Raw genomic sequence first — 25,879 nt, forward strand, 5'->3', positions numbered from 1 at the left:
GTTTCATACTTCTATGTACATGAATATTAAGATTCATACTTTCTATACTGCCTCTGATATGCTCACAAAGCATAAGTTACAGCTACTGTTGGGTTTGCCTTACTTGAAAAGGGTTAGTATTAAAGAAATCAGAAGCGGCTGCCAAAAGCTACAGAGGAGAAGATTGATTGACAATAATTCTCGAGAGTTAGAGAGTAAGTATACCTTTTGAATTCTAGTAATCTCCTTAATTTTTTCTATATGAATAAAAGCTTCAGCTCCCCCCTCCCTTCTCAGTGGATGCAGGCCTTTCTTTCAGAATCACTTTAATTCTGTGTTGTGCGTGAACTTCATCTCTTATCTCCCTAATTCTTTCTGATTGTTTATCAATTGACTGATCTTCGTCTGAGTTGTTTGCAGCAACCTCACTGCAGAAGGGAAACGTGGAGTTTTTGTGGCCTTTCTGGTGTCTCAGTGTGGGGCTTTTACGTTTGGCTTGGCTTAAGTCATTATTATGGCAAGTTGGTAAGTTGTCTAGCATTATTTTGAGGTGTGGAGTCATTGCCATTTTATATTTGCCTAAAGGCAATTGGGAAAACTTTGTTGAGAGACTTTGTTGTGTGAGAGTTTGAGAGGTACAATTGTAAGCACTTTGGTTATAGTGATTGCCTACCTTCGTAGGTGTAAGAGAATTTATTCTCTCTGAAACTCGTAAATCTTTGTGTCTCTTTGTTTGATTTCTATTTGTGGGTGTGTGAGTGCGATCGCTTTTGCTTCCGCTTCCACTACCGCAATTGGGTATCATAACATTTTTGGTTATGGCATTACGGTACAACAATTACGAGTCAGATCTCTTTCATTCCAAGATAGAGAAAACCAATCCCATTTGTGTGAAAACTATACACTTTATTACACAGTTTCTGAAATATTATTACATTCTACAGAGGAACAATTTCCACATTTTGAACAACAGTGATTGCCTCGATTGCCTTCTATTACTGAATTATTCTACAACTATCATGAGGCTTTTGTTTTAGTATGGTATCTAAGGCTGTGATAATTTCCTTGTGAGTTTTGAAGATGTGCTTTCATTTTGTACAGTTCTTCTACGCTTTTGCAATATCAACTTTCAGTTCTATGTCCTGAAGAAGCCATTAGGACCCCAACAGCCACCATGAACATTAACAACATGCTGATTAGCAAAGCATATGTTTTCTTCGACGATCTACGGTATTCTCCAAATAGAAGGATTCCCCAAAACGTGCTTACGAGTGGAAGCGCCTGAAACAACCATTAGAAATCCAAACACAATATAAATGACATTTTCAAGGATCTGTATTTCTTGGCTAGTTGAACTAAATTCAGGTTGAAAACAATATATTCACAGGTTCAACACGACACTACACTCACTGCACTTTATCACTTTACATTACAGGTTTAAGATGGATGAATGTTTTGAAAGGACTGAACCAAAAATCTTGAAAGTAAAGCATTTGGAGCAAAGAAGTGACCTGCACAGCATCTGCTGCTGCATAACCAGCAGCTTGACCACCCATAAACTGCAGACCATTGCCAAAGCCACACAAGAATCCAGCCAAGAAGGCCCATCCTCTACCATTCCAGTCATTCACATATGCCTTGAATGTTGTTTTTGGCGAGTTAAGTACAGGGCGGTAAAGGAAGACGACGTTGAGAACGATGGCTATGACGAAACAAGAGACCGAGAAGTAGAAGAACGCAGTGTAGACCACCAAGTGCGGAACGCCATCCTTTAGAGTGTGCCATTGATCGTTTGTTGCCAAATTGAATGCCGGTGAGAAGAGAGAAAAGCAAACACCAGCAAAGAAAGTTATGAACAATCCAATTACTGTGCTCTTTCCAAACACCTGCGAGTTTGAATTTGTATAATTTAGAACATGTTATTTGAATCACATTTATTTCCCTTTGAATCATTACATACCTTAATGGATCTTCTATTCTCAAGTTGAACAAGAAAATCTGCAGTCCCAGCTTTTGGCTTCAATGAAGAATAATCAGCACTTTCCAAGTCTGCTGATTCAACCATATAGATGTCAAATTTATAACACAGAAAGCCACAAACTTCTATTGTTCATTACAGAAGGATGACTGAAAAAGCTATCATGAAGCTCTAAATTAAAAGATTTACCCTGGCTTGACTTGGGAGGAACATCAGTTGTGCTGTCAAAAATGGATATTATCAAACAGACATATAAATCGATTAATATTTCTATTAAAAAACGAACAAACTATGTGTAACGACCTAAGCTCACTGCTAACAAATATTGTCCGCTTTGGCTCGTTACGTATCACCGTCAGTCTCATGGTATTAAAACGTGTCCGCTAGGGAGAGGTTTTCACAACCTTATAAGGAATATTTTGTTCCCCTCTCCAATCAACGTGGAATCACACAACCCACCCCCTTAGGAGCCCAGCGTCCTCGCTAGCACACCACTCAGTGTCTAACTCTGATACCATTTGTAACGATCCAAGCCCACCATTAGCAAATATTGTCCGCTTCGGCTCTTTACATATTGACATCAGTCTCACGGTTTTAAAACGCGTCCACTAGAGAGAAGTTTCCACAACCTTATAAGAAAGGTTTCGTCCCCTCTCCAACTGATATGGGATCTCACAATCCACCTCTTTAAGGATCCAGCGTCCTCGCTGGCACACCACTCGGTGTCTAGCTCTGATATCATTTGTAACAGCCCAAGCCCATCGCAAGCAAATATTGTTCGTTTTGGCCTGTTACATATCACCATCAGCCTCACGGTTTTAAAACGCGTCCACTAGGGAGAGGTTTCCACAACCTTATAATGAATGTTTTGTTACTCTCTCCAACCGACATGAGATCTCACAATCCATCCCCTTAAGGGCTCAACGTCCTCGCTAGCACACCACTCGGTATCTAATACCATTCGTAACAGCTCAAACCCACCACCAGAAATATTGTCCATTCTGGCTTATTACATATCTTAATCAGCCTCACAGTTTCAAAATACGTCCGCTAGGGTAGAGGTTTCCACAACCATATAAGGAATGTTCCATTCCCCTCTCCAACCAATGTAGGACCTCACACTATATAAAATGAACAAGATCATAAGCTCAACAAAACTACGAAAACATACTTAGATCCTTTGTTCGTATCAACCGACAAAGTTTCGAGTTTTGCTTTGTTATCAGCTGCGTTGGATGAGTGAACAGCAGAGCCAAGACAAACAGCAATCAAAAAGCAAGCAACACCAGGGAAAAGTATCTGAGCTTTATTGATTTTGTCATCAAGAAAGTAGTTCAATGTTGTACCTATTACAAGAAGCAGTGTACATATTGTTTAGTACCATATTCAACATTGATGGGTTTGATTCATTCATTTGAAAGATATATAAAGAGAAATGGACCTATAACAACTGTTATACTTGAAGTGATCACTTCTGTCACTGACAAACCAACAAAAGCCCAAGCATACTGAGTTGAAAGATTTCCAAGGCTTAGAACAATACCACCTGCCATAGCAAACATGACAGAACTCCAATTATCCTGCATATAACAAAGTTTTAACATTATAAACCTATTAAGGTCCCTAAACTTTCAAGTTCGTTCACTTTGGTCCTTAAATGACTTGAAATCGTGCTCTTATTAACGGTATACATACTCGAAACTACATCATTATAGGGTCAAAATACTATACGATGAAAGGTTTAAGGGTAAAGAAATTAACCTGAGAAAGCTGTTGGATAAAATTTGGATGATCATTAGAGCTGTTTCCAATCTCACCAAAAGTTACGGCAATGATTACAGCAGCTAATAAGTTGGTTATGGAGTAATCAAGATATGTGTGCTGAGGAAGGCGCCCTCGTCGTTCAAGGAGAGTCAAAAGTGCAGGCCATGTTCCCAAGAACAAGAGTGCTAACACCATACATGCTATAGCACCTTCTTTACTCTCCACCACATACATCTTTATAACCTCCAAACAAATCCTGCACATAGTCAATCACAGATCGTTATAATCTCAATCTAAATATAACTCAACGAGTTCTTGTGTTATAACTTTCACCTAAAAGTTAAAGATGTCTAAATGGCAATGTGAGCATAGGTCGATGAGGCGTCGTAGTTTTGAGACACAAGGGAGGATTCTAAATTACCACACTAACACTATACGTAACCGCTCAAGCCCACCTCTTTAGGCTTTTTCTTCTGGGGTTCCCCTTAAGATTTTTTAAACGTGTTTGTTGGGGTGAGGTTTCCACACCCTTATAAGGAATGTTTCGTTCCCCTCTCCAACTAACGTGGGATCTCAAAATCCATCCCCTTGGGGTCATCGTCCTCACTAGCACATTGCCCCGTGTCTGGCTCTGATGCCATTTGTAACAGCCCAAGTCCACCGCTAGCAATATTATCCTCTTTGAGCTTTTCCTTCTGTGGTTCCCCTCAAGGTTTTTAAATGCGTCTATTAGGAATAGGTTTTCACACCCTTATAAGGAATGTTTCGTTCCCCTCTCCAACTGATGTGGGATCTCACAATCCACCCCCCTTGGGGGACGAATGTCCTCGCTAGCACATCACCCAGTGTCTGGCTCTGATACCATTTGTAACCGTCCAAGCCCACCGCTAGTAGAATTTTCCTCTTTGGGTTTTTCCTTCTAGGGCCCCTTGAATTTTTTAAACGCGTATGTTAGGGAGAGGTTTTCAAACTCTTATAAGGAATGTTTTGTTCCCCTTTCCAACTGATGTGAGATTTCACAATCCACCCTCTTTGGGGACCAACGTCCTCGCTGACACATCGTTTGGTGTCTAGCTCTGATACCATTTGTAACAGCCAAAGCCCACCGCTAGTAAATATTGTCCTCTTTAAATTTTTCCTTCTGGGCTTCCCCTCAAAGTTTTAAAACGCATCTGTTAGTGAGAGGTTTCCACACCCTCATAAGGAATGTTTCGTTCCTCTCTCCAACCGATGTGAGATCTCACAATCCACCCCTCTTGGGCGCCAACGTCCTCGTTGGCACATCGCCTGGTCTCTGGCTCTAAATACCATTTGTAACAGCCCAAGCCCACCGCTAACGAATATTGTCTGCTTTGGCGCGTTACGTATCGCCGTCAGTTTCACAGTTTTAAAACACATCTGCTAGGGAGAGATTTCCACACCCTTATAAGCAATATTTCGTTCCCCTTTCTAACCAACATGAAATCTCACACTATACTACAAAAAATTCACGAAGGGATTAGTTGGTTGACTGACAAACTAAAACTTTTTTCAATATCAATCACTTCCTCCAAGAAAAAAAAACAGCAAAAGTTAAACAAGAAGCAAGGTTCACAAAAAGTTGGAAAGTATTACTCCCTGTTCATCAAGTTCTATCAAAGTAAATCCAATCCTACTGAAAAAAAGAGTCTGATCATGACTTACACTAGCTATAATCTTAACACATACAACTCGAACAACTCCAACGTCGTTCTCAACTACAAATCTCTACTTCGATATACTTTTGAACTCAAAAAACAAATAACCCAAATAACAATCCGAGCATAACTCAAGTGTTTAAAAGATAATCTCGACCATAAGTCGGAAGTTCAAATCCGTACAACTATACAAACAAAACAAAACAAGTTACGTTTACAGGTCGAATCATAACTCAAATAAGCAAGATGGTAGCAAGAAAACAAAACAAGATCAAGCCAAAATTCCAAGTTGAAGATCACAGTTCAGAAACAGAGAAATATTGAATCTCTCACACTAAAAAACGGGTAAGAAACGAACCAATCGATGGGAGAGAAGTAAAGGGCAAAATCTATTGAGGACGCCAGTAAGCTAGGAAGATGATTATGAATCGCCGTTGGGAATGGAAGTCCACGCACATGACTACAAATTGGTATCTAAAAGGATGATTCTATTGATATCAGTGTTTGCAGTTTACACACAATCGTCAAAGATTCCGTTCCCATTTAATTAAAAGTACAACTCTGATACAATAAGCACTCGTCGTTTTATTGGCTTCTTATTGTTTAAGATATGATTTTTCTGTTTGAATTTAAAATTTTAAAAACTATATTTTCATACTTAAAATATAGAAATTAATCACACTCGTACAGAAACGAAACAATTTCTTATAAGAGTGTGGAAATCTCTGACACAATATCTACTAGACTCAAAAGGTGTGAACAGATCTGAAAATAGGACTAATAGAATTGAGATCAAAAGTTCCATAGTTAAATAAGATACAAGTCACCGACTAATTTTACTAAAAACTAACTCAATCTTGAAAATAAAATAAAATGTACTACTAATTAAATTATAATAAAGAAAAAATATTAAATATATTTCATAACTAATATATTTTTTAAATATTAACGGAGGGTGAATATCTCATCTATATTTCATATCTAATTAAAATTAGCAATAAGTTGCATTGAATTCTGAGAATCTCATGTAGTAAACACGATAATTAATTTAAACTAGCAATAAGTTACACTAAATTTTGACAATCTCTCTCTAGTAGACACGTTTTAAAATTGTAAGAATAATGAGGATTCGAGTCAATGTAGATTGAACTGGTTGATTTTAAGAAACGGGTGAGATTGTTAATTTTATATTTATTATTAAAATTTTAAATAATAATATAAAATAAAATTTTAAGAAAATAATGAGAGGGGTAAAAGAGTAAAAAGGCAATGTAATATAAAATATTTAATTAAAATTCAAAATTTGTCGGCTTGACATCTCAAGTAACTTTTCGTAATACCTAATTTACCCTCGCGCAATACGTTTATATTACTTCTCTCTCCTGCCTATTAAAAAAATCCGCTTTCTCTCTCATTAATTCCTCGCCGGAAATCTGAAGAAAGTTGCAGGTGGCGGAGATCTGCCATGGACGGCGGTAAGTTTCAGGACTGGAGCGACGGTGGGAGGGGAGAGGGAAGAGAGAGAAACGACTAAATGAGAGAGCAAATAATACATAATTCATCACCTGACTGACCTGAGTTGTTTGGAGGCAATGAAATAGAGAAGACTAGATTTTGCAATGGAGAGTGCTATCACGTTTTGCTCAATTCAAGCTTCATTGCATGTGGTGAACACCTTTATTTATAGGTGTTGGAAGAAGACTCTAGAGATGACGTAAGCGTCGGATAAACCTTTTAAGAATGTCACAACTGTCACGGTCGTACATTTTCAACCGTGTCACGTTATGATTTTGACACGCTCACGATAAATCTTAAGGAGAACTCAAACCCTATTCATATTTTTCTTCCAACTTTGTGGCTTCATCAGACTGTCAACAAGGTATGTTCAATCGTGTACGACACAAATTGTCATCTCAGCTCCCATCAACATGATTCATGCATCGTGATGTCATCCTATGTCTCGGTACACAGATGCATGTTCGGACACATTTGTTGGGAACTGGCCCATGTGTCGATTATCTCATCGGGACATTCCAAACATCCATCCATCAAGATTCACTCGTGCATCAGACTCTCTCGTGTCTATGCTAAACTGTTTACAACATACGTTCCAGTTAGCGGGAGTATAATCTAACCTTCGACGCAATACAGCACACATATACTGTCCAGTACTACCTTTGAAAGACCCTTTTCAAAATAAGACAGTTCGAAACCACTCATCTCATAACCTTCACTCACGCTATGATACACGCATGTATCACAAAATAGCTCATTTATGCCACAAAGTCCAAAAATAGTGGAGAGTCATAATACACCTTGTTACAATGTATGTCACAGTAAAATTAGACGTACACCTTTAATTGAGTCATAATTATGTACTTCGAGATTTTGTCAATCCCGACACACGGTAGACTTTTGACTTATAAGTTGACTCATAGACGGTTAAGTTGGGGCCCACTTTCATCTTCATTCGTACATTTAAGGGACTTTTGACATTCGGTTTATTTGGATAAATCTAATAACAATACAATGAATTTGTTATTTTTTATTTATTTTTATTGTTTTGAAGATAAATGAAAAATAACCAACCACGCGCTCATTACCAATTTCGTAATTTGATCCAACTCCAAGGGCAATATCGTACTTTCCATTTCCTCGGTCCCATCGACGCCGTCACACCAAAGAAGAAACTGACCGAAATCGAGAGGGTGGGAGAAAGAAGAAAAACTTTCCTCTGCAATCTAGAGAGAGAAAATTCTTGAACCTCCATTTTCTCTATCCTTTATCACTCTCTCTCAGATATGTTGAAGGTTTCTTGCAATGTGACTGACCAAATCCATGTCCTCTCCCAATGTAGATTCCTTCCACCATCTGCACCACTGTTCTCCTCCTTCCGCCGGCGAAACGCTGCCACTCTGTGTGCGTCGTTGACCAGACCTCCGGTTGTGGCCGCACTTGTCTCCGATAAAGGTGAACCTTGTGTTCAGAGTGGTTCTGGAAGCTTGGCGGACCGCCTTCGTCTTGGAACCTTGGTTGAAGACGGATTGTCTTATAAGGAGAAATTTATTGTGCGGTGTTACGAGGTTGGAATCAACAAGACCGCCACTGTTGAAACTATTGCTAATCTCTTGCAGGTAGTTCCTCGGTCTTGCTTTCGATTCTTGCTGCATTTTTGAATTTGATTCGTTCGCGCCTGATTTCGTTTTTTTCTGGCATTCTCTGGATGTGTTACATGCTACTGAAAATTCAATTCGATCATCTATTATTAGCTTTAATTGCTTCTTTCTTTTTTGGAATTTTTCATTCACACTTTCAGGAAGCAATATCCGTAAATTTCGATGGCTTTCTGGTCCTGCATGTTTAATTGTTTTAACTTTTTGCCATTTGGTTCTGTAGCTTTCTCTTCTTGATTCCTTTCCATATTAATTTTGGCTTGTCATGGATGCACGTGTTCTTTTCTTTCAGCAACCGAAACTGACAAAAATCTTAATCTCTTTCTTTTGTATGCCTATGGGCTTTACTTAATTAGTTCTTTTGAATTATTTTCTTTCTTGCATTCTTACTCAGAATGTTTACTTATAGCATTAAGTTTAATGATAATTCTTCAAACATCCCACTTGTATGAGTTTGCCTTTGATGAATTCTCCATGCAGGAGGTTGGTTGCAACCATGCTCAGGGTGTTGGGTTTTCCACAGATGGTTTCGCCACAACCCCCACCATGAGGAAATTACATCTCATATGGGTAACCGCACGCATGCACATTGAAATTTACAAATATCCAGCGTGGTGAGTCCCTTCTTCCGCTGTCATTCTGAATTTTGATCCAAATTCTGCTTCTTTTGAATTTCCCACGTTTTCTTGTACTAATTTACATATTGTCATTTGACGTAGGGGTGATGTGGTTGAAATTGAGACATGGTGTCAAGGGGAAGGGAGAATCGGAACTAGACGTGATTGGATACTTAAAGATTATGCCACTGGTCAAGTTATAGGAAGAGCAACAAGGTGCATAATTGCCTATTGTTCTACTATTAATTTCTTTTGAAAATTTGAAAGTAAGAAACTGCAGGAGTTACGAACCTTCTCATTCCAAAATCAGTTATACATACTATAATATGCATGAACTGATATCCTATCTGTTCTTGGGATTATTTGTTCTTTGAACCGCTACTTTCTTGAACTTTACAAGGTTGCTTTGTTGAAATTACAATTTGTTGCATACCTAAAAATTCTGGTTCGTGTTCGTAGTCTTTCAGGATGAATATGTGCAACTGTAAATTGTTCTTTTTACTGTTTTAGAAATAAAATTGCATGTCAATTGCTGATGGAGTGTTCTAACCTTTTACCATCCTCGCAAATTTGGAAAGATATGTACCTAAGGTAACGGTTTGGTTCAGATCCCACGGTCTAGTTATGACCACTTTACAAGCCTTGATGTTTATCGTTTTGGTTGTACTTCTTGTCCAAGTTTCTAATAGTTATCTTTGATTGAAATCAGACTACATGTTTATCATAAAGGAGTCATAAACTCTGCCTAACTCATAAATCAGTCAAAATAGAGATGGTATTAGTCCAATAATAAATGCTCTTCTAATTCGGAAATCTCAATGGTGTTTAACATAAATCTACCGATGGAGAAAAGGTTGATGTTTTTAACCCACTAGTCACTACCTAGAAGTAAAGGGCTATCAACCACTTAAAATATGTACTTTCAGATACAAGGTCGGCCTGAACTAGATTTTTAATTTTTGGGTCAGCTAATTTCTGGTTTGGTAAAACATTGTCCAAATCAAGGTATCAGTCTTTACTCGTGTCAAAATCAGTTCTTATACTTTGTAAATAAAACTTAGGATATTTCAATTTAGTTCATTGCTTATAGTTGTTTAGTCACGTTATCATAGCTGTTGGAAGTGATCCACTTGAGGAAAGATGAAAGAATGATAGAATTCCACAAAAGGTACCTTCTAGCTCCACTGCTATTGAGAGATGCCGAATTTGGCCTTGACCATGAACCATAGTTATCATCAGTGATAAAGCAAGTTTTACCCTTATTGACGCACAGTTGCCTGGTTCTTGTGGTTGCCCCACCCCAATAAAAAATTTCTGTCTGATAATGGGTTGCATGGTGCATCATCCAGATGGATGGAAAGGGCTTGTTACAAATAATCATGGCATATTAACACATGTATCGTTTTTATGTCACTTATCCCATTCTGCTTATCCTCAAGAGAGTGAAACTATCCTCATTCTTGTGTTGTATTTTTTTTATTCTTAATTTCATTTTGCATTACATCTCATTGTTTGTATTCTACCTGATGACTTGCTTATTAATGTTTTTAGTAAGTGGGTGATGATGAACCAAGACACTAGACGACTCCAGAAAGTCAGTGATGATGTTCGTGATGAATATTTGGTTCATTGTCCAAGAGATCTCAGGTAGGTCTCTTTTCTCCTTGGTGATCTAAATTTTGAATAGCCATCGTCGACAGTACTGTCCTTCAGGAAAAAAATCTATGGAAGTCTGAATTTGCAACATGACATGGTTAGGTTAATTTGGAATTGGTTATCTGGAGTTATATGCATTTTAGCATAATACAAATTACTGTTTGTTAACCTATAATTATTGAACTTTTCTTTGTTTGTAATGCCGTGATTATTCGTGAGGCATTCTGCAAACAACCTTTGTAAAGAAAATCGCTGATATGGCAATAGGCTTTCCTTTCCTTTTTGTCCAGGCTAGCATTCCCGGAGGAGAATAATAGTAGCTTGAAGAAAATTCCAAAACTGGAAGACCCTGGTCACTATTCCAGACTTGGACTAATGGTAAGAGTTAAGAACATTAGGTCCAAACTTTTCCAATTCTTCGAGATTGTGAATGTGCTTTTTATTTCAGCCTAGGAGGGCAGATTTGGACATGAATCAGCATGTCAATAACGTCACCTACATTGGATGGGTTCTGGAGGTTAGTATACTTGTTCCTATTTTCTTAAACAAAAATTCTTTTATGCTGCAATGCAAAAACGGCCCCAAAAAATTCTGACCCTTTTCTTTAGAATTCCTTAAATACTATACTGGTCAGGAGTAATGTTCTATACAACATAAGGTTTCACGGTCCTTATTAGGAAAAAATCTATTTTAAGTTTTCATAATTATTTCTGTCAGGAGAATGCTAACATCGGAGTTTACACTGTTTGGTTTAATATTGCCATTTTGTTAAAATGAAAATGAAATGGCTACGAAGCATGGACATGAACATGCAACATAGATATGATGACATAGAAACGACCACATTTCAATTTCATAAAAGTTGGACAGGGAGACATTCAATCTTTTATTAAAATGTGTCGGATGTCGGTTCAAGTATATCTGTGTTCGGTTGGTGACCAAGTTTGTCTGTGTAAGGCGCATGTCGGTGAAGCTTGTCTATGTCGGACACTGACACTACAAGAGTGACCCTGCATTCTAGATAAGTAGAGAGGAAGATGTGGGGAGGATGCCATCCTCCAAAGTTAGGGGAGGATTTCTCTCAGTTTGATTTGGAAAATAGAAGAAATGAATAGTAGTAATAGGAAGAAGAAAGCAGAATGAAAAGCGAATGGATATAAGCCTCAAAGCTGTTTCTTCCTGAGATATTGTGAATGTAGTGACCAAATAGTTTTATTGACATCATCGGATCGCCTTTGTTTAATAAAAATGACATAGAATAAATGAAAAGGAAGCGATTGGGCATGCTGATGAATCTCACTCTTGTTCGGTTTGGATGGTCACTTTAAAGTCCCCTTCAGGATAGTGATTTCAAGTTGATTTTATCCCATGCGATTCCATCATAACAATCATGATATATGATGAATCTATGACAGAGTATGCCTCAAGAAACCATCAATAGCCATGAACTTCAGACAATTACATTAGACTATAGACGAGAATGCCAACAAGACGATCTCGTGGATTCCCTTACAAGCGTGGAGGAAATTGAGAATGGTGGTGAAGCAGTTTCAGAGATTAATGGATCAAATGGTTGCGTTTCCAGTGACAAACAAGATAGCCGTCAATTTCTGCATCTACTAAGGTTGTCCAGTGATGGACTTGAAATCAACCGAGGACGCACTGTGTGGAGGAAGAAACAACAGAGATGAGGGTAATAGTTCTGTGATCGATATTATGTGATAAGTTTAGCTGTCTTTTGTGTCCACTTTTATCACTTTCCTCCTTTCAAATTTTGTTTTTGTTTCTGTCAAACTGTTGGTTGTAGAACTATGAAGTGTGGGGTCTAGAATCAGTCTAATAGAGTCAGCAAGTTGAATGTATGTACTATGAACAGGATAATCATCTTCCCCTTGACATGTCTGATTTGTGTTGTGATGTATAATTTGTTAGCAGGCAATAAGAACCAAGAATGGATTCTTTCTGATTTTTTGTTTTTTTTTTTTTTTGTACAAGAAGCTAATGTGGTTATTTTTTAATAATGGATGTTGATTCAAAATTTTGTCTCTCTTAATATCTATCCATAGGAAAATTTAAAATTACATCGATTTTGACTCTAAATTTTTAGAGGAAGTCAATTGACTTTTAGTTTTCCACTATATTAACTTAAAATAGTATAAAAATTAGAACCGGAACGACCCAGATTTACACTAACAGATATTATTTCTTTGGACTTTTCCTTTCCGGCTTTAAAACTCGTCTAGTAGGGAAAGGTTTCCACTCTTATTAAGCGTGGTTTGTTCTCCTCCCCAACAAATGTAGGACATCACAATCCACCCCCCTTCAGGGCCAGCGTCCTCGCTGCTGACACTCTTTCTTTCCTCCAATCGATGTGGGACCACCCCCAAATTCACCCCCCTTTGGGGCCAGCGTCCTTATTGATACACCACCTCGTGTCTACCCTCCTTCGGGGAACAACGAGAAGGTTGGTACATCGTTCGATGTCTGGCTTTGATACCATTTGTAACGACCCAAATCCACTGCTAGCATATATTGTCTTCTTTGACCTTTCCCTTTCGGGCTTCCCTTCAAGGCTTTAGAACGCATTCACCCCCCTTTGGGGCCCAGCATCCTTACTGACACACCACCTCGTGTCTACCCTCCTTCGGGGAGCAGCGAGAAGGTTGACACATCGTCCGGTGTCTGGTTTTGATACCATTTGCAACGACCCAAATCCACTGTTAACATATATTGTCCTCTTTGAGCTTTCCCTTTCTGGATTCCCCTCAAGGCTTTAAAACGCGTTCTGGTAAGGGAAGATTTCCACACCCTTATAAATGGTGGTTTGTTCTACTCCCCAACCAATGTAGGACATCACAAGAACCTCATACCATAGTGTCATGAACAACCTCATCTCATGACATGAACCGATATTTCAAAAATACATTTAAGTTTTGACGAAACAATGAATCATAACATCATCTAAAATGAGTACAATAATTTATATTCAAGTGAAAGATGAAGTTACATGAAAAGCTCTAAGAAAAGGGACAAGAAAACACTTTCAGATAATGTTATACTTGAACATAACAAGTAACTAATCAATGGGATTTTAAGGAAATTAAATCATCATCACTACAACTGATGCTATAATGAAACTGGTAAGTTGGCACATCAGTTATTGAAATCTTCACAGATATGCCATAGAAATGGAGGAAAAAGAAGAAACTTACTAGAGCTTCTGAGTCAATCTGACCATGAAAGAGTTGACTGAAGTTTTTTCAAGAAGAATCCATGAAGATTCAAACATCTCGTGGAAAAACTCTCCGCCAATTTCCTCCGCCGCATTCCGGAATGCTCTCCCAAATGCATTGCCTTGAGATGCCCCCAGCCTCGGCTTCCCACAAACTCCAACGATCAATACTTTGTTGGGCTCTTGAGATATGCAAGCACATAGCAAAGGCTTCATTCTGGCTCCTTTCTCTCGCAATGCATCCATTATAAAGTAGCAGAACTTCGTGAGTGCTTGAGGATATCCCAACAATTTGGTGTCTATGGAATCTTCAAGCTTCACCCAACGAAATTTCCTACCACTTCTTATACAACCACTCTTTGTAATTGCAGAGCTCCCCTGTCTAAGAATTGATCTCTGGACCTTGATTGCCTGCTGCATTCCTTCTTTGAGCTTGTCAAGATTGCCCAATGATAATGCATCATAAGCTACTCCGAACTGTTTGGAAGCACTAGTGCCATCCGATTTGACAAAGGACTCAAGCAACGCAGTGACCCCATATACTACATCTGCTGCTGACACTTTTGAGCTATAACCATGTAACCTCAAGAAACTTCTGTAGTAGAAATCGGTTAGGCCGTATTCGGGAAGGTATCGCTCGAATTCGTCTTTCATCTTTCGTTTCACTTCAATATTCATGTATTGGAACTTTTGTTGGCAATCCACAAGTGCAAATCCCATACGTGCTAGAAGCAATTTGAGCTTCTTCATTCCATTGTCACTCCATGTCTTTAACTTGGTTGCAATGTATGAAGAACAAAGCATTGAATCAAACAAATTCCACTCCTGTAAGAGCATTAATCTGGGTTCATCATCATAAGTGATTCTAGATGCATCAGGGGCTCGGATCTTGGTGCCATCTTTAAGAGTAACTGAGTTAACAGCATTTAAGTTTCCTGAACTGTTTATGTGTTGTTCTAGCTCCATAACCCCAGCTTGGTACCTCTCCTCCGTCAATCTTTCATGAACAAACTGATCTGTTAAAGACACACAAGCCAGCCACAGTAATTCATTCGTGTTCTTCCTCAACGAATGAGATAGGTCATACATCAAACACCCTGAAGGCCTACCATGGAAGGTACCCATTTGATAGTATCCCCTTTTCAATTTCCTAAATATCTGAACAGGATCATCTTCATTTTCCTTTTCAACCCTTCTCCTTTTCCTTGATCCACGTCTCTCTTCATTGTCGCTTTCGCTATCATTGTCGTCATCACTATCCGATTCCTCATCAATCTCATCATCGCTGTTCAAATCGCTCGCACTCGCCAAAGCAGAAACGTCAAAATCATAAGCTAAATCGGCCTGGAGCTCGTCGTCTTTCGTATAAAGCACAACCACTTGTTCATTCTGATCACTTAGATTGTGAAGATGAATTGGGCGATGACTATCAACAACAAACACACGAGCAGCCGGACCTAAACTCAAAACCTTCCGAAGATCTCGATGACAACCCCAATTAATCAAAAGGATCGAAATGGGATCAGAAGACGAGGAAGTCAAACTAGGACCAGCATATTTATGAATTTCTTGAAAAGAAGACACAGGATAACAAGCGTAGCGAACCGAATCGGATTCAAGAACTTGAAAAATAATTTTCAAGGCACAGAGAGAATCTACATCAGAAGTCGATGGAAAAATAAGTAGAGGAGACAAAGAAGAAGCCGCCACAGATTCACGAAGCTTAGTATAAAACGATTCAACTCGTTGTTCCCTCACCATAATCCCTTCAATCGAACATCCAGAAACAAACACAAAACAAAATTCCACCGCAGAACTTCAAAAATCCAGATAAAAATTTCAAATTCGCATCAAATACTAACCGAATTAGCTTCTTGAATCCGACTAGAATCAACACAGCACCAAATAGAAAGAAAAAAAAGCTATAATCCTCGAATTCTCGAGCAGAAGGGAAAAGATTAGAAGGTGAATTTGAAATACCTGAACGTGTAAAAGAGAAAAAGAGACGGCTTTCGGTTCTGTATGCGGTGAGATCTGAGAGAGAGAGAGAGAGAGAAGAGAGGGAAATTGAAGATTGTGAGAAGAAAATGGTTCGAAAGTTTCAAAAGATTGAGATTTTGGATTTCACTTTGTAAATGAAATTTCTTTCAAATTTTTTGAAACTACCGCGAAATTTTGGCGCTCAAAGGGCAATATTACTCTACATTCGTTCTCATTTTAAGAATCGGCAGTTCTCAACGGCCGTTGATGCGTGTGGATGTTTTGGACGGTGGCGATGGGATCTAATCCTTGTCAAGTTTGAAGCCCCTTGGTATACTAATAAATAATAAATATTGTAAAATTAATTTTTAATTAAGCATTTAAATATATTTGAAAAGAAATATTCAACAAAAATATATTTATAATCCTAATATTTTTTAGGGAAGTGTCAAATTTATTGTATTAAAAATAATTAATTATCTATTTTATATTATAAATTTTTTATAATTTATAAATATGTGATTTATGATATAAAATTTTATTAAATTTATTTTAGTTGGAACTAAAATCTCTCTCTCGTATCAACTAACATTTGGGTGCTAATATAAATTCGATCACCAAAACAAAAGTGTCTCAAATCAACGCTCTAACAACTTTACAAATCAAGAAGCGAACATCGTAAATCGCTTTAGAATGCTTTCGGCTTATCCTAAAAGCATATTTATATTGCTTCCAAATAAGAAAATTAGTCGGGACTGTAACTATGGCACGATATTTTTTTTTTATTAAAACAAAAAGTAATTTTAGAAGTAAATAAGTATTTCTTCCAAAATAAATTGAATAATAATAATAATGAAAACAGAGGATAATAAGAACAACGCCACGAAACTTATTTTCTTCTTAGACATGGGAAGCACCCTCCCTGCAAATATATTATAAAAAAATAAAATTAAAATAAGAAATAATAATAATAATAATAATAATAATTTCATTTTCTCATAATATATAATTTAATATTAATTATAACATTTATAATTTTTAATTTTTTTAACAGAAAAATAAGAATGAAAAGAGAGGGAGCTGAATTACCTTGGCACTGTCGTCGGGTCTTCGGTTATGAACATTGTTGTACGGCGAAGAAGAATGCGGCGGCGGCGGGGTTCCCGGCCCCATCTTCTCCTCCCTAACTTTACCAAAAATGTGGGTAAAACCGTCGGCCGACGCCGGATTGTTCACATCCCATGATCCAAACTTCGGCACCGCCGTCCCTTCCGGCTGCACCACCAAAATGTACCATTTCAAAATGCCAAGCCAAAGGAAGAAAGCTTTAAAATTTATTTGTGGGTTCTGTTTTGATTGGTGAATAATCGAACAAGAAAGTTAAAAAAGGCAAAAAGCTTACAGCATCCGGCTTCATTCTGGTCTTCCCACGGTTGCCATGGCCTCCGTCGAAGCCCTTGCCCTCCACCACAGGGCTCTCTCTTCCCGATGGCTTTGCGTGGCGGTGGAGAGGAGAGCGGTCGATGCTATACTCTGAGCCACTCTGTTTTCGGCTGGGATTTTCACGGTGGCCAGGGGAGTTGGCGTAGGGGTGATAACCGTCGTCTTCGCGGCTCTGTTTCTTCTCGTGGGTGGTGGGTTTTGGTGCCGGAATGTTGGGTTTAACCGGAGGAGCTTCATGGGAGTTGTCGGCGAACATCTCTGGATATTCCTCAGGATCGTTTGGGTTTCTGATTGGTCCGCCGCCTCTGCCCTTTCTGGCCTTGTCGAAGAACACTGTGTATGGAACATTCCCTTCGTTTTCCCAATTTCCAAAAGCTGGTACGTGTGATCGTTGCTGTCCCAACAAAACCCATTTTTCAAAACAACAATTTATTGAACTGTGCATTATAAGAAAAGAACATAGAAATCATTTTGGAGAAACTAAAAATAAAATCAGGAGAGCAGAGCTTATGCTTAAACTGGACAATATCATGCCACTGTGTAAATTCGTAGTTTTTAACATGGTATGAAGTTATGCCTTTAACTTAGCCATATAAATAGAATCCTCAAATATTTAACAAAAAATTGTGAGTGTCAAATGTGCAATAAAAAAAAGTGACTCAAGGGTCAAACACAAGAGATACTTTGTTCGAGGGGCTCCAAAGAAAGAAGCCGAACCTCAATTAAGGGGAGGTTATTTGAAGACTCTATAGGTCTCAAAAGAAACTCTAACAAAGGGTGTGAGGGCTCCAAAAAAAAGAGTCGAGCCTCAATTAAAGGGAGATTGTTCGAAGGCTCTATAGGGGAGACTAATAAAGGGTGTGAGCGCTCTAAAGAAAGGAGTCAAGCCTCAATTAAGGAGAGGCTGTTCGAGGGCTCTATAGGCCTCAAAAAAGACTCTATGGTAGACTTTTTGGATCGGAGGATTGTTGGATGAGAGTCTCTTGCTAATTTAGAGAATGATCATGAGTTTATAAATAAGGAATAATTTTTTGAAGAAACAAAAAACAAGACCACCTCAACTTAGGATCAAAATAAACAATATCATACAACTTTGGAGATTAGTGAACAATATCATACTATTTTCGAGATTCGTAACAAAAACAACCAAAACCTTAACTCTCACAGAAACAATTACTTCACGAGTTAAAAAAAAAAGTCAAAAAGGTTAAATCAAAGAACAGAGAAACCCCATCTTCAAACGATGGATTAAAACTGATCTACAGAACAAATTCAGTTTCAGATCTCCCGTACAACAGCCGCTCAACAAAATCCCAATTTTCTCTTAATTTTTGTCGGATTTTCTCAGCAACCAAACAGAAAGGAAAATGAAAAGAACAGGAAGAACAAGGAAGAACAAGGAAGAACAAGAAGACGATGAAAATAGAAGAACTCACCGCCATTGAAGAAGAACAGAGAGATGGGTCTGACGGGAAAGACAAAGATGAGGTTTTGGTTCGTTTTTGATGGTTCGATCAGGAAAATATCAGAGGAAACCTTAGAGAGAGAGAGAGAGAGGGAGTTTATAGAGAGGGAGAGGTTGATCGAACATGGACTGGCGGCATCGCTAAGCTTTGACCATTCTTCTTTCTGTCCGTTGAAAAGTCTTTGTCCGACGTGGCTTTTACCTGGACCTCCGGTTTCATATTGCCACTTCCTGTTTTTACTACTTCCACGCCTTCCCTACGTTCACTCACTAATAATTTCTATTTCTAAAAATATTATATTTTTTAATTATAAATATATATCCATTTTCAAATTTGAACCATTAAATATCGACTATTATTTTTCATTTAATTAAAATTGTACAAATTTTATATCAAAGTCTAGTTTGTTTGTAAATTAAAAAATGCAATATTTTATGGAACATAAAAATAAAATTAAATAATTAAATAATAATAATAATAAAAAGGTTCAAGTTGATTTTTTTTTTCAAGGTAAATATGAGAAGCTGACGGCTGAATGTTAGTTAACGGTGACCGTTGAAGGCGGCTGAAGAATAAATTCCCAATTGTTATACGGTTGAAAATTAAATGCTATTTTATCTTTTTTTTTTTAATTAATTTTTTTCTCTATTATTATTTATTATTATTATTATTTGTGATGTGAACACGAAACCAAATTTGGCTCCATTCGCAAGGACAATGGCTCAAGACATTTTCTTTTTAATTTATTAATTTTAAAACTTGGTGATTAACAGGCCAACCAAAGCTCATCTTATATATTATTAATAATTTTTATATATAAATAAGAACAACTTTAAGATGTATAAAATAGGATAAATTACATGAATTAAGTTACAATTATCATGACAGAGTGTTTAGTAATTATTGAATTAAAAAGGTTAATTACATCAATTTTTTTTTTTTTTCTGCCAAGTTTCTAAATTTTTGGAAGAGAAATTCATAAAAATAATCCTTACGAATGGACATGCGAGTCAAATTTGAAGATTATAGAGACGTGAACCTGTACCTCAAATAAATGTTACTAAAGAGCTATTGTAGCTGTGATTAGTGATATATATGGTTCAAAAGATGGATGATGGGCTGACTCAGAAGACAAATACATATGAATCAATCGGTTAAATATGTTTACTTTGAGCAATTCTATGTTAGGTGACTTATTGACAGAAGTAGATAATGTAATCATGATAGGGATGTAAAATTATGAGTCATCAAGTGTCGAATTCAAATTTCGAATTTAGATCTAAATCTCTAGACGTTAAATTATGTAAGTGCATAAGCTCACTAAATTCCTACATACCTTTAAATAGAAATTTATATTATTTATTTATTTATGTATAGATAATTACAACTTGTGTTTTATTCAAAACCAACGTGAGAAGCATTCATATTTAGTAAAACCAAACCAAACCTAATCCAACCAATTAATTTATTATTATTATTATTATTGTGATTAATTATTAATCAATTAATCAATTAATTAATAACCATGATTACAAGTCAAAATTAAAAGACAGCCAGCAACTTGCAAACGGGATCTCGCTCTCAGTTCCAATGAGGCTGGCTTTATTATAGTAATAATAATTATTAAGGTTGACTTTTTTTTTTATCATATTATTATTAGATACAGGAAATTAATGTAAATGATATAGTTAACCTAATCTTTTCCGCCTTCTCCTGAAGGTTTTGAAGACGCGATTGGTAAGGAGAGGTTTTCACACCCCAATAAAGAATATTTCGTTCTCCTTCTGAACCAATGTGAGATCCTCCAATAACCTTCTTCGGAAATAATAAACCAATATTTTCAAATTTCTTCATCGCTATTTTAATATATATATTCCTATTGAAGTATGAATATAAGATTTTTGAAGTCAGCCAAGGCATACCCACATGTACTAAATCCCATATTTTCATCCATAGGTAAACAGTTTGAGGTCCTTAACGATGAACATCGATCCTTACAGTAACCTGAGCAGTGCAAAAATGGAATAAAAAGGGGAAAAGGAAGCAAGAACGGGTGGCGGAAGAATGACGGGCTTACTTGTTCACAGTAGTCTAATTGCTGGTATAAAATAAAACATCTGCGAACAGGAACTTCCTCTACCCGCTTTCCATCATTCAGACCCTTGATTCCAATGCCAAAAGGATCTTCTTTCTTGGCCCCTGAAAGCACAGTTCATAACTTGAGTACAACCTTCTTGCTTCCATGCATTAAAACAAGAAACGAGCGAGCGAACACAATGATGGCAAACACGTCGTAGATTAAGTCTAGTATACTCTTGAAGAATGTTGACAGTATTTTTCTGTTTTTAAGTTATTCTCACATGAAGGGTGATCAAATTTTGGCATATAGACGTCTTTTGCTTGCTATATCTTCCTATCAAGAGCACATGAAGGCTGACTATCATCCAACTAATAACAGAGAAAGCCAAGAAACTGTACAGAAGACTTAAAGATTCTTCCACAAATCGTCTGCACAGTTTGGATGAAAGATCTTGAAGTTCAACAAGTTTCAAACTTCTAGGATCGACGCCTATTTGTGTATTAGTGTAACACTCCAAACTCACCGCTAGCAAATATTGTCTTCTTGGGGTTTTCCTTTCTAGACTTCTTCTCAAGGTTTTAAAACGCATTTGTTAGGGAGAGGTTTTCACACCCATATAAAACATGCTTCGTTCCCCTCTCCAACGAAGGTGGGATCTCACAATCCACCCCCCTTGGGAGCCCAACGTCCTTGTTGGCACACTACCCGACTCTGATCATTTGTAACAGCCCAAGCCCGCCGCTAATAGATATTGTCCTCTTTGGGCTTTCCATTTCGAGCTTCCCCTCAAGATTTTAAAATGCGTCTATTAGAAAGAGGTTTCCACACCCTTATAAAAAAATGTTTTGTTCCCCTCTCCAACCCACAATTAGCCCAGTCAGTTTCACCCAAATCTTTTTAGTAAAGCTCTATAACATAAAATGCACCTCAGTATTGGAGAACAATTAATGAGGTGAGAGAGCTAGCTTGCATTGGTTGAGTCTACATATAACCTCTCTCTTAGCTATTACTTTTGATTAAATACAACTGACCAAATACTTTCTTATCTGAGAAGCCACATACTGCAATTACTCCTAGTAGTGATAGGTTCAAATATTAGAATTCAAGGAACTAGCTGCTTCAGAAACATAAATACCTCACAGCTTCATCAACTAATACAAGAAAGCATTTGAAACCACTTCAAAATGTTAATAGCTAAACACTAAATAGTGAGTTCAAGTCAGCTACTCAGGCACACAAGTAAAGATACAAGATGGCTGAAAACATACAATGCACACAATAATAACAATACTAAAAGCTTGAAATGAAATCAAATCATGTTCTTGTAAGTTTACCATTGGGACTCCTAAAGCCTTGAGATCTTCATCTCCCATGTGTACAAGCGCCGTCATATCAACCTATATGAAAGAGGTTCAAAGTTCTAATTAGTTCAGGGAAGTCCGGCTGAAATCTTCAAAAATGGATTTTATACTTGAAACATAAGATTTTCATACTTCCTCTGCTTGAAACGTAATGGAATATTTTTCAAGGCCCAAGGACTGTAGGAAGTCATTCACTGATGTATCACTCTGCATCAAGACTTGTGTTCGTCAAGAAAAGAAAAATTAAAAAACAAAACATCTAATTTTCAATAGTTCACATGGTTACTCGGCTGCATCGTAAGGTCGGCTATTCCAAGTTTGATTACTACGAGTCTAGAATTACATGCATTTGGCCTACAGATAGGAAGTCTCTTCAGTTCATTAGCGAAGTAGCAAGACAAAGACTATACCCAGATGCACTAATTTGAATACCCTGGCCTAACCGTGGCGCTCCCAGAGAATTCAGAAGCCAAGGAAGCAAAAAAGTAAAAGAAAAGGGTGTACTTAAACAAAAAACTTCTAGAAGTCCTCCCAACCAATGTCAACGAGCAAAAGAAATTAGTTTCTCAGAAAAGGTGACCAACCTAACCTCCATCATGTGTTTGACAGAATATATATTTTCTAGTCTAAACAAAAATGACATAAAAATTAATGCAAGTTTCTTGCCTTTTGAGTAGCCTTTTTCCTAGTAGCAGGGTTGCCTACAACTTTTTGAGTGGTTGAAGGATGAGTTTCGACAGTATCCCTTTTTCGGGATGTTTTTGTAACTTCCAATTTTAGTTTCGATGGATCATTATTTGCAGCTTGTGGCTTCATTGTGCCAGATAACTTTTCACGTAGGTCCCGCACTCCTGAAAATGATGCAGTTCCACTTTGTTGCTGACTTTTCTTTTGGAGCTTCAAGCGGAGATCTCGAGCATCGACTTTGCGGTCTTGAAAGCCAATAGAACATAGTCAAAAACTAATAAAGTGAATTAGAATCATCTAACAAAAGATGGGTTTTAGATGAGTGATACAATTACACTCAATTCATACTTGAAGTTTGCGGCTTATCATTCACATAGAGATCATGCTCCCACTTGTCATCTTCTCTCTGCCTGAAATGCATATGGTATGAACAAAATATAATGAAATCAGAACAACTCAACAAATAATAGCATGTAGATCCTCAAACCAAGCTAACTCAGCCACTCACCAAAATAAGCATAAAAGCCATATCCATATTCAAGATCTTTGACAACTAAAATATGCTAGCACGAATCAACCCAGTAAGTTTTCGGCAATGTTAAATCCCAATTACACTTTGAATCTATATAACGAATGTGTCACAAATATTTAGCATAATCTTGGCACTGCACAAAATCATGAAGCCAAAAATAACACGAGCACAACCATTAATCCACTAAAGATCGCCCATTTCTCTAATAATCAAGTCAGCTTTGAAGCTGACAGCTCTGCTATACTATATTAGTTGTAGGAAGGCGGGAGCTGTAAAAATTTAATATCAAGTAAAGAGGACTCTATCATGATCTTACGAATCTAAAGATCTCAAAATGAAAGAATGAGCTCTTTTGCTCGCCCCTCTCCCTATCTGGGCGTAAGCACTGAATTTGACAGGGATGGGATTCATTCACTTATATTACTGCTAGCAGAAGTTCGTCTGACTGCTCAGGCGGAAACCATTACTCTGAATCGACCTAATGTGACCAAACAATCCTCATGCATTCCATGGAAGCTGCAACATCTCAAGGTGCTTAAAAGACATACAAATCTACAAGGTTCCAAAAACAACTCGAACGAGAAGAACCGCGAAGTTACAACCAAAAGTAGCAACACCTTCACTCTTTAAGTAAAATCGCAAAAAACCAGCAAGTTCAACTACAGCAAAAGACACTACGGAAGTATGTTAGCCCTAAATTCCACCATTGTACTAAAACTTGCGAATAACAGTACAAATTCCTAAAAACAATTACTTCCCACATTTCAAAAAAATCCCAAAAACGCCAAACGAGGGTGGAAAAACAAAAAAAGAAGACGAACCTCTTCCCAGTAATCGGGCGCCGGCGAGTAGAAAGGTCGGAAGAGCTTCCATTAAGGCGGTCCTTTATCGACCTATGGGTCTCGGTCTCCAATCGATCAGCATACATGTTTAGAGCTACACGAGGGACGAACAACTCAACCCTAACCCTAAATCCTGTTCGAGAGCAAAATTTGAAGCACGTATGATGGTACAGATTTCAGAAAAGTTTTGAAGGGTAAAGAAATCGGAAGAATTAGAGAAGCGAGATAGCGAGGGGAGCTGCAGTTCTTGTTTTTCCTCCGTTGCAGATGAAAAAGTGCAATCCTTTGTCTTCCAATGAACCGCAGTCCAATTCGTGTCTAAAAATCTTTTGCTTTTTAAATATTAACCCCCATTAACATTACCTACGAATTTATTTTATTATATTATATATATAAGGGCAAAAATAAACTTTTTTTTTCCTTTTTTCTTTAAAAAAAAAAAAAAAAAAAATCTTAAATGATATCAATTTCTTTTCATCATAGACTCGTGTTAGATTGTCGAGCGGTTACTAATTGTTTCGTCTCCTACAATTTCACTATCGTTCTATAATCCAACAAATTGGGAGGGAATCAATAGATTCTTTTTCGAGAGTGATTCATCTTCTCCGAATGCAGCATACAACTCTTCATTGTATTGCATTATCCAACTGTGCTTGTTCCGATAAGAAGTTAAAAAATATATATATTAAGAAACCTTCCTGCTCGAACCCTAGAACTCTAAGATCTTCTTCTCCATTACTTAGAAAAAAGTGAGCCACTGGTTCAGGTACAAGATACTGTCATTATCGTCCGCACAATTAGACATCCAACCCGTAATAGCAACGACATGCTTTCCCTCTTCATCCAACCATTGTTAATGTCATCTCTATTTGCACTATAAACTGTTGTCATTGAAAATATTTGCTAAAACTATCGCAGCTGAACAGTGGTGAAAGTACAGAAGATATGAAGATACGGAGAGAACAATAAATGAATATAAGATATTTGATTCTACTGAAAAAGAAAAATATTTAATTAAATATGATATATATGGTAAACTATAAATATAATGTATCCGGTAACACTCATTAAAAAAAAACTTATTAAAATCAAGAAAGTTACAACAACAGGAAGAATATTGACTATAACCAAGACAATATTACTTCCATAGCCTTCCCATTGCTCGACAACGGTGATGGGTCCTTTGGCGATTGCATGAAGCTGTCCAGACAGTCGCCGGCCTCGGTCATGGCTCTAGAGGCCTGAATGTTGACGCCATTGTAGTCACCTTTCCCCAAGTTGCTCTTCGCACCCTCGATGACGATGACGGCGTTGTTGTAGTGTTCGGCACAGGTGGCATAGCGCTCCTTAAGCTTGGGATCGGCAGCCTCGAACGCTAGGGACTGGGCGAGGGCACGACGCCATTTTTTTCTG

General features: G+C 37.5%; 5 protein-coding genes across 11 annotated transcripts; 1 reads left to right on the forward strand and 4 right to left on the reverse strand.

The window, feature by feature from the left end:
• Positions 1-817: 817 nt before the first annotated feature.
• LOC111488010 (ureide permease 2-like) lies at positions 818-5,887 on the reverse strand. 6 transcript variants are annotated; one of them, XM_023135572.1, is made up of 8 exons: positions 5,756-5,887; positions 3,719-3,977; positions 3,399-3,537; positions 3,129-3,303; positions 2,147-2,178; positions 1,940-2,028; positions 1,491-1,865; positions 818-1,260 (listed from the first exon to the last, which is right to left on the reverse strand). In XM_023135572.1, the coding sequence occupies exons 2-8, from the start codon at positions 3,953-3,955 to the stop codon at positions 1,102-1,104; spliced, it is 1,206 nt and encodes a 401-aa protein (XP_022991340.1). In that variant the 5' UTR covers positions 3,956-3,977; positions 5,756-5,887; the 3' UTR covers positions 818-1,101. The 6 variants fall into 6 exon arrangements, with proteins under 6 accessions (XP_022991340.1, XP_022991335.1, XP_022991338.1 ...); XM_023135567.1 differs by having other exon boundaries at positions 1,940-2,031; XM_023135570.1 differs by lacking the exon at positions 5,756-5,887 and adding an exon at positions 5,631-5,746 and having other exon boundaries at positions 1,940-2,031.
• A 2,200-nt stretch (positions 5,888-8,087) lies between these two features.
• Positions 8,088-12,809, forward strand: LOC111488234 (oleoyl-acyl carrier protein thioesterase 1, chloroplastic-like). Of its 2 annotated transcripts, none has more exons than XM_023135925.1 (7): positions 8,088-8,531; positions 9,051-9,184; positions 9,290-9,403; positions 10,739-10,834; positions 11,134-11,221; positions 11,292-11,360; positions 12,259-12,809. In XM_023135925.1, exons 1-7 carry the CDS (start codon positions 8,199-8,201, stop codon positions 12,532-12,534), a joined length of 1,110 nt encoding a protein of 369 aa, XP_022991693.1. In that variant the 5' UTR covers positions 8,088-8,198; the 3' UTR covers positions 12,535-12,809. The 2 variants fall into 2 exon arrangements, with proteins under 2 accessions (XP_022991693.1, XP_022991694.1); XM_023135926.1 differs by lacking the exon at positions 12,259-12,809 and adding an exon at positions 11,443-11,873 and having other exon boundaries at positions 11,292-11,379.
• A 1,003-nt stretch (positions 12,810-13,812) lies between these two features.
• Positions 13,813-16,176, reverse strand: LOC111488363 (cell division control protein 45 homolog). Its single transcript, XM_023136068.1, has one exon. The coding sequence runs from the start codon at positions 15,834-15,836 to the stop codon at positions 14,055-14,057; it is 1,782 nt and encodes a 593-aa protein (XP_022991836.1). The 5' UTR covers positions 15,837-16,176; the 3' UTR covers positions 13,813-14,054.
• A 668-nt stretch (positions 16,177-16,844) lies between these two features.
• LOC111488479 (RPM1-interacting protein 4-like) lies at positions 16,845-19,078 on the reverse strand. The gene is made up of 4 exons (XM_023136231.1): positions 18,935-19,078; positions 17,458-17,892; positions 17,145-17,330; positions 16,845-16,977 (listed from the first exon to the last, which is right to left on the reverse strand). Exons 1-4 carry the CDS (start codon positions 18,938-18,940, stop codon positions 16,945-16,947), a joined length of 660 nt encoding a protein of 219 aa, XP_022991999.1. The 5' UTR covers positions 18,941-19,078; the 3' UTR covers positions 16,845-16,944.
• A 1,792-nt stretch (positions 19,079-20,870) lies between these two features.
• On the reverse strand, positions 20,871-24,780 carry LOC111487935 (ankyrin repeat and SAM domain-containing protein 6-like). Its single transcript, XM_023135446.1, has 6 exons — positions 24,446-24,780; positions 23,441-23,502; positions 23,072-23,337; positions 22,538-22,612; positions 22,379-22,441; positions 20,871-21,163 (listed from the first exon to the last, which is right to left on the reverse strand). The coding sequence occupies exons 1-6, from the start codon at positions 24,550-24,552 to the stop codon at positions 21,119-21,121; spliced, it is 618 nt and encodes a 205-aa protein (XP_022991214.1). The 5' UTR covers positions 24,553-24,780; the 3' UTR covers positions 20,871-21,118.
• Positions 24,781-25,879: the final 1,099 nt, after the last annotated feature.

This window comes from Cucurbita maxima, unplaced genomic scaffold (assembly GCF_002738345.1).
Source record: "Cucurbita maxima cultivar Rimu unplaced genomic scaffold, Cmax_1.0 Cma_Scf00013, whole genome shotgun sequence".
NCBI classification, from domain to species: domain Eukaryota; kingdom Viridiplantae; phylum Streptophyta; class Magnoliopsida; order Cucurbitales; family Cucurbitaceae; genus Cucurbita; species Cucurbita maxima.

Excerpts from the sequence above, each read along its gene's own strand:
- LOC111488010 (XM_023135567.1), bottom strand. The coding sequence starts at position 3,955 with ATGTATGTGGTGGAGAGTAAAGAAGGTGCTATAGCATGTATGGTGTTA. Across the intron at positions 3,538-3,718 it reads TTATCCAACAGCTTTCTCAG|GATAATTGGAGTTCTGTCAT; the intron begins GTTAATTTCTTT and ends TGTTATATGCAG. Across the intron at positions 2,032-2,146 it reads TCCTCCCAAGTCAAGCCAGG|CAGACTTGGAAAGTGCTGAT; the intron begins GTAAATCTTTTA and ends TGGTTGAATCAG.
- LOC111488234 (XM_023135925.1), top strand. The coding sequence starts at position 8,199 with ATGTTGAAGGTTTCTTGCAATGTGACTGACCAAATCCATGTCCTCTCC. Across the intron at positions 8,532-9,050 it reads CTATTGCTAATCTCTTGCAG|GAGGTTGGTTGCAACCATGC; the intron begins GTAGTTCCTCGG and ends TTCTCCATGCAG. Across the intron at positions 11,222-11,291 it reads ATTCCAGACTTGGACTAATG|CCTAGGAGGGCAGATTTGGA; the intron begins GTAAGAGTTAAG and ends TTTTTATTTCAG.
- LOC111488363 (XM_023136068.1), bottom strand. The coding sequence starts at position 15,836 with ATGGTGAGGGAACAACGAGTTGAATCGTTTTATACTAAGCTTCGTGAA.
- LOC111488479 (XM_023136231.1), bottom strand. Across the intron at positions 17,331-17,457 it reads CCAGAATGAAGCCGGATGCT|CCGGAAGGGACGGCGGTGCC; the intron begins GTAAGCTTTTTG and ends TTGGTGGTGCAG. Across the intron at positions 16,978-17,144 it reads GACCCGACGACAGTGCCAAG|GGAGGGTGCTTCCCATGTCT; the intron begins GTAATTCAGCTC and ends ATATATTTGCAG.
- LOC111487935 (XM_023135446.1), bottom strand. The coding sequence starts at position 24,552 with ATGTATGCTGATCGATTGGAGACCGAGACCCATAGGTCGATAAAGGAC. Across the intron at positions 23,503-24,445 it reads CGCCCGATTACTGGGAAGAG|GCAGAGAGAAGATGACAAGT; the intron begins GTTCGTCTTCTT and ends TATGCATTTCAG. Across the intron at positions 22,442-22,537 it reads TTACGTTTCAAGCAGAGGAA|GTTGATATGACGGCGCTTGT; the intron begins GTATGAAAATCT and ends TCTTTCATATAG.